At 34.5% G+C, this 7500-nt stretch overlaps 3 protein-coding genes across 3 annotated transcripts in view; all 3 read left to right on the top strand.

Annotated features, from left to right (window-relative positions):
* Positions 1-207, top strand: part of LOC137620195 (cuticle protein AMP1A-like) — an 867-nt gene extending 660 nt beyond the window's left edge. The window contains exon 3 of the mRNA XM_068350436.1: positions 1-207. This exon is cut by the window's left edge and continues 79 nt beyond it. Within this exon, the coding sequence (XP_068206537.1) occupies positions 1-141 (141 nt within the window). The 3' untranslated portion in view covers positions 142-207.
* Positions 208-3612: 3405 nt separating this feature from the next.
* On the top strand, positions 3613-4625 carry LOC137619939 (cuticle protein AMP1A-like). The gene is made up of 3 exons (XM_068350219.1): positions 3613-3675; positions 3991-4229; positions 4360-4625. Exons 1-3 carry the CDS (start codon positions 3613-3615, stop codon positions 4577-4579), a joined length of 522 nt encoding a protein of 173 aa, XP_068206320.1. The 3' UTR covers positions 4580-4625.
* A 2628-nt stretch (positions 4626-7253) lies between these two features.
* LOC137620194 (cuticle protein AMP1A-like) overlaps positions 7254-7500 on the top strand; it is a 954-nt gene continuing 707 nt past the window's right edge. The window contains exon 1 of the mRNA XM_068350435.1: positions 7254-7287. Coding sequence (XP_068206536.1) covers positions 7279-7287 — 9 coding nt within the window. The 5' untranslated portion in view covers positions 7254-7278. The remainder of the gene's footprint in view (positions 7288-7500) is intronic.

The following is a 7500-nucleotide window of genomic DNA, read 5'->3' as shown; positions in this document are numbered from 1 at the left end:
CTTCCAGTAGCTCCCGAATTCCCCCACCCAATTCCCCAGTTCGTCTTGGACCAGATCGCCTTCGCTGCTGAGGAAGACGCCCGCCGTGCCCGCGGTGACTCTCGTGAGGCCCCATCCAGGTCCTACGGAGCCCCTCAGTAATCTCCTTTGAAGACCCCAAACACAACTCTTCACTGTGATCACAAACTGCTCATGTATTTATTCTATTTATAAATCAAATAGAATTTTATAAATAAATGCAAAGTTTTTCTTAAAACCTAATTATCTAGAAATAGAAATATTGACAGAAAAGAAAACGCTTGAGCAAAGATCTTCTCTAGGTTTGATAATTGTGTAATGTGATCAAATGATACCACTGCTTAGAGTAATGAGGACATCAGTCCCTCGTGAAAACTCATTAAATACTAGAGGCTAGTAATGCTTTGATGCATTACCTTGGGTCCTAAATTGGAGGATATACTTAATCACAAGCCCTGTCCATCCCACAAGACCTGTGAGCTTTCCTATATTGTGATACTACTCTAATGCTCTCCTACATTGCTTTGTTTATACATACATGCATACATATATACATACATACATACATACATACATACATACATATACCAAGGCACTTCCCCTAATTTTGCTTTGTTTCTACTTCCATATATTCACTTAGCTAAATCCGTTTATTCTACTTTATTAGATGCTGGAAAACACTCCTTGAAGCTAAGGCAATGAATTGCAATACAGTTTTTTTTTTAAATAATGACCAAAGAAAGCTTTCTTTTGTCTTCCAATATCTTATTTTTGCATTTACAATTAAAGAAGTTTGAACACTACACATTTCAACCGTCACCCAGCCACAATCTTTACATCTATTGCTGACATACTATCTGGCTTAACCTCTCTGCTGCTTAAATCTTTAACTCACGTTTGGCCTCAGATTGAGCTGGAGGTTCAGGACTAAAACGACCGTGTTCGGTGTGACGGGGCAAAGTGATTGGCCACCATTTTTAGTATCCTGGGTCAATCGATGACATCTGAGGTCAGGTCAAGTGTCAAATTTGGATACTTAATTTTTAACTGATTACACCTAAACTAATTAAGATACTGGTTTGTACTATTGTGTTCCTCTCGTCTAGTCGAATCAACTGGTGCATTTTCTAACCTCAAAAGGTCAATTTGAATTTTGATTTCCGTTCGAGGTCATGGGTTTGTCACCCTTGGAGGGCACTCTGTGCTACCATCAGAAACGGCGACTTCAAAGGATACATGTTCAAAGAGTTTTACCTGTTGGCGATTTTTGGACCAGGGGCTCTTCTCATCTATTCGTTAGGGCTGACAAAAAATAATCTGTCTAGGTCTCTAGGCACATTTGGAACGACCTAGCACGTGCTACGTTCCACCAATCAACCCGCGACCGGCATCATAAGATTTCCTCGGTGCTGGTTCGTGGAACAGTGCCACTCCTGTCACAATCCGTCCAGTCGTTTGCCCTCCAGATCCAAAAGAGTTTGAACACACACACACACCCACATAAAAAATCTCTAGCTCAAATTTTCATTCACCATCCACAAAAAAAAAAAAAAAAATAATTTCTGGATCTAAAGCATGCCATCCCATGCTTGTATTTCCTCCAATTTTGAATAACTAGAAGTTCCGAAAATCTTAGAGATTTTCTTATCTTTATATGTAGTTACATTCAGTTGTTCATCATGGGAAAGTTCAAAAAGATATATATATATATATATATATATATATATATATATATCTTTATATATATATATATATATATATATATATATATATATATATATATATATCTATATCTATATCTATATATATATATATATATATATATATATATATATATATATATATATATATCCTAATTGATTTTCATTAAATGTTGGTTATTAGGTAATAAAAGTAAGTTTATCGTAGCAAAGTGGTGATTCTTTAGCACCGACTCCTTTGATGAAGTCGCATCCATTTTGAAAGACGGCAATGGGAAATTCATCTTCAATTTTGAAAGTCGAAAATGACGTCAGGTTCTCCGATGTTGGTTAAAATAAACTGCATAAAAGTACACTATAGCAAAATGGGAAAAGTGAGAAATCGGATTAGTTAAAAACCCTAGAAATTCTATGTAATATATAATTTGGAATATGATTTAGTTTTGTGACACACTCAAACATGTATATATATATATATATATATATATATATATATATATATCCATATATGTATATATATATATATATATATACATATACATATATATATATATATATATATATATATACATATATATATATATATATATATATATATATATATATATATACATATATGGATATATATATATATATATATCCATATATATATATATATATATATATATATATATATCTATATATATATACATATATATACATATATATATATATATATATATATGGATATATATATATATATATATATATATATATATATATATAAATGAACAAGCTTATTTATGTATACAGGTCTTTTTCATATTCCAAATATTGTATGATATTCGTATTCTAGTATGATTATGTATCAAAGCTTAATCTTTAAAAATCAATAATCTTCATCGTCATTTTCGTTTTAGAGTGAAATTAATCCCGTGGTTCCTTTTGTATATTAGAAAAGGTAGTGAGATAAAATATTAAGAATTATGCTATTTATTTACAAACGTTATCAATAATGCATTTTTTAGTTTTCCATTATTCAGCAATTTTATTTACTTTTAAAACCACAAGAAAATGATCGAATTTCAAAATAATAAGAGGATAAAATCTCATATTTAAAAACTTTTAGATTTTAAGTTATTCAGTCGAGAAAAGCATTCACAAAGAAATGATTGAATAGGTTTTGTGCATTAAAATCAATTCTTATATGAAAGTGCTTTTAGAATTTTTTTTTTTTAATAAATTTGACAGAAACCTACTCTACACTTTTGGTGCCGGAAATCATACACTTAAATCATACATATCACCAATGAAAGACCATATGCGAATATCCTAATGATAACAAAGAAATTGTTTTCTTCTTTTATTATTATTATTATTATTATTATTATTATTATTATTATTATTATTATTATTACTAGCCAAGCTACAACCCAAGTTGGAATAGCAAGATGCTATAAGCCCAAGGGCTCCAACAGGGAAAAATAGCCCAGCGAGGAGAGGAAATAAGGAAATAAATAAATGATGAGAATAAATTAACAATATATCATTCTACAAACAGTAACAGCGTTAAAACAGGTATGTCCTATATAAACTATTAACAACGCCAAAAACAGATGTAATATATAAAGTATAAAAAGACTCATGTTAGCCTGGTCAACATAAGAATATTTGCTCCAACTTTGAACTTTTGAAGTGAATAAATTGTCCTTATTTCTAAATATTGTCAATACTATGAATTATTTTTATTTTCTGAGAACGGTAAGATAATAACTGGTTATATTGCAACAATATCAAAACTATTAGCCACAAAAATAAAAAAAGATTTGATTAAACGATCTCCGAATATAGTAAGTCTTTAATTAGAGTTCCCTTATCTCCAAGTTCATAGGATAGTCCACGTGTGAAGGTCATAATGAGGGATACGTCACAGGTCGTGTTGAAGGTCACATGTAAGCCAGTGCTGGAGAAATGGACTGTAGGTCAAAGGCACTCCATCCACTCCCCCTCCTCCCTGACTCCCCCACTGCCCTATATAAACAGAAGTCTTGGGATTCCGGACATCAATTCGCTGCTCGACATCCTCCGACAACATGAAGTTTGTGAGTACCAGTGAAGCAAAGCATCATATCTGTGAATGATCAATATAACATAAGCAAAGTCATATACTGTATTTAAATCTATCGTGACCATAATTTTCTATCTGTTCATTAGAAAATAGAGGATCTAGGAAGGCTCCAATGCCTTTTTATAACTATTTATATCCTATTTAATAATATTCTCTCATTATTAGGTGATCCTCGCCGCCCTTGCCACCGTGGCCCTTGCTGCCCCTCAGTACAGCTATGACGCCCCTGCTGGCCGCTCTAGCGCCGACTCCTCCGAGGAAGTGGCAATCTTGAGGGACGACAGAGTCCACGAGGACGATGGCAAATACAACTTCGACTTCGAATCCGAAAATGGCATCAGGTTCTCCGAGTCTGGATCTCCTGACGGAAATGAGGACGCCATCGTCAGTGCTGGACAATACTCGTGAGTTTATACATAATTTTTACCTTATAATGATAGTGATAACGTCAAGTGAAAAGTAACATTATAGATAATATACCTTACTTTCAAAGTCTTTATAACATTCAATAACTCTCAACCTTTGTCCTCACAGCTACACTGCTCCTGATGGTACCGAAGTCGTCGTGAAATACGTTGCCGACGAGAACGGCTTCCAGCCCCAGTCCGACCTCCTTCCAGTAGCTCCCGAATTCCCCCACCCAATTCCCCAGTTCGTCTTGGACCAGATTGCCTTCGCTGCTGAGGAAGACGCCCGCCGTGCCCGCGGTGACTCTCGTGAGGCCCCATCCAGATCCTACGGAGCCCCTCAGTAATCTCCTTTGAAGACCCCAAACACAACTCCATACTGTGATCACAAACTGCTCATGTATTTATTCTATTTATAAATCAAATAGAATTTTATAAATAAATGCAAAGTTTTTCTTAAATCCTGATTATCTAGAAATCAAATAATTGATAGAACTTAAAACACTTAAGCAAAGAGTTAAAAGTAAGTTCTACTCTGGGTATGATAATTGTTTAATGTGATAAAATAATGCCACTGCTTAGAATACGGAAGAGACCTGTCCCTTGTGAAAACTCATTAAATACTAGATGCTGGTATTGCTTTGAAGCATTGCCTTGGGTCCTAAATTGGAGGATTTACTTAATCATACGCAATGTCCATCCCACAAGACCTGTGTGCTTTGCAATACTGCGATACTGCTACTGTATATTGCTCTCCTATATTGCTTTGTTTATACTTTCATATATTCACTTATTTCGTTTTTATTATTGTTTACAGTAGTATCATGTTATTCTTCTTTTATAGATGCTGGAATATACTCCTTAAAGCTAAGACATTGAATTGCAATATAGTTTTTTAAATAACAATAAAAAAGCTTTCTTTTGTCTTCCAGTGTCACATTTCTGCATTTACAATGAAGCAAGTTTCAACACTAAATATTTTTACTGTCATCAAGCCCCAATTTTTACAGATATTGCTTATATAATAGTTGGCTTAACTTTTTGCTGTTTAAATCTTCAACTTTCGTCCGTTTTGGGCATTTTTTTATAACATGGAGGTCTCTTGGGTTGATACGAGCCCCCTCATACTTGGCCCCTAATTGTGCCGGAGGCTCAGGACCAAAACAATCGTGTTGGCGCCCATTTTTAATGTTCTAGGTCAATCAATGACTTCTCATGTCAGGTAAAGCGTCAAATTTCGGTGCTTAGCTTTTTGCCGATTACACCTAAACTAATGAAGATACTGGTTTGCACTATCGCGTTCCTCTCATATAGTCGGATCAATTGGTGCACTTTATGACCTGGAAAGGTCAATGTAAAATTTGATTTCAGCTCAAGGTCATTGGTTTGGCACCCTTGGTGGGCGCTCTGTGCTACCATCAGAAACGGTGACCTCAAAGTATAAAGGTTAAACTGGGTTTACGTGTTATGAGCGATTTTGGGACCAGTGGCTCTTCTCATATCTTCATTAGAGCTAACAAACCTTAATCTTTCTAGGCACATATGGCGGGATGTAAGATATTCCACATTCCACCAATTGACCCATGACCAGCAATATAAGATTTTCTCGGTGCTGGAGCTTCAAACGGTACCATCCCAGTTACGATCAGTCCAATTGTTTGGCGTCCAGACCCGAAAACTACGGGCTGCAAGTGTGCTAGAGCCTGTGCCTGGCCGTAAGGGCCAGGTAATCTATAACAACAACAAGATCGGAAAATGCATAAGCATACTCACACACATACTCACAAACATTTTGGGGTCAACTTTTCTTCTACCATCTTTAAAAAAAAGAAAATTCTGGATCTAAAAGCATACTATCCCATACTCTTATTTCCTCCGATGTTGATGACGAAAAAGTTCTGAAAGCCTTTGAGATTTTCTTATCGGTGTATGTAGTTACATACAGTTGTTCATCATGAGTAAATCGAAGTAGATATAGATATCCAATTGATTTTCATTAATTAGTGATAATTTGACAATGAATGTAAGTTTATAGCAGCAAAGCGGTGATGCTTTAGCAGCGACTACTTAGAAGAAGACAGCATAATCGCTACTAACTTTATTTCAGCAGACAGCGAGCTTTTATAACAATAGTTTCAGTGGAAGAAGGTCACAAAAATTCAGAGATGGATGAAAGCACGTATAGGCAGAAACAAGTTATCATAGCGAGGGGAGAGCTATAAAGACGATATATATATATATATATATATATATATATATATATATATATATATATATATATATATATATATATATATATATATATATATATATATATATATATATATTTATAATACATATATACACACACACACACACACATATATATATATATATATATATGTACATATATATATATATATATATATATATATATATATATATATATATATATATGTATATATATATATATATAAAAACATACACGAGAGCAAATTAAACTAGAGGATATTCTAACAACTTGTTAGAAAAAGAAATGGACCTGGGCAGGAAATGTAATAAGAATGACAGACAATGTATGGACATTAAGAATAAGAGAATGGATCCCTGGAGATTGTGAAAGAAGCAGATAAAGGAAGAGAAGATGATGGGAAACGATGGGAAACGATTGGATGCTTAGATAAGTCTTCATTTCAGATATAAGGTTACTTTTTGAGAACTGTGAAACGTAAAATAATAGCTGGTTATATCGCAGCAAAATCAAGACTTTTTACCACAAAAATAAGAAAAGAGATTCGATTAAGAAATCTCCAAATATAGCAAGTCTTTAATTAGAGTTCCCTTATCTCCCATAGGATGGTCCACGTGTAAAGGCCATGATGAAGGATACGCCACAGGGCGTGCTGAAGGTCACAGTAGAGCCAGGGCTGGAGAAATGGACCGTAGGTCACTGGCACGCCACTCGCTCCTTCCTCACACCCCCCCCCCCCCACTCCATTGCTGGCCTATATAAGCTGGGGTCTTTGGATTCGGGACATCAGTTCGCTGCTCGACATCCTCCGACAACATGAAGTTTGTGAGTACTAGAGAACTAGAGCAAATCATGTCCTTATAAACGGATTCTTTCTTTATGGAATTCGAATAACTTTCAATTAGTATAGAAATATTGTTCTAGTAGATTAAGAGATACGACCTCTGATAGTGACCAAAATATTCCTTGATAAAAGTATAATCTTTAAGATTTGTAGAAGACCGAAGCAATCTACTTTAAACTATTACATTGAAAAAT

The sequence above is a fragment of the Palaemon carinicauda genome, chromosome 26 (genome assembly GCF_036898095.1).
Source record: "Palaemon carinicauda isolate YSFRI2023 chromosome 26, ASM3689809v2, whole genome shotgun sequence".
In the NCBI taxonomy this organism is placed as follows: domain Eukaryota; kingdom Metazoa; phylum Arthropoda; class Malacostraca; order Decapoda; family Palaemonidae; genus Palaemon; species Palaemon carinicauda.
Note: the sequence above shows the minus strand (reverse complement) of the source record. Positions and strands in the feature narration are given on the sequence as shown.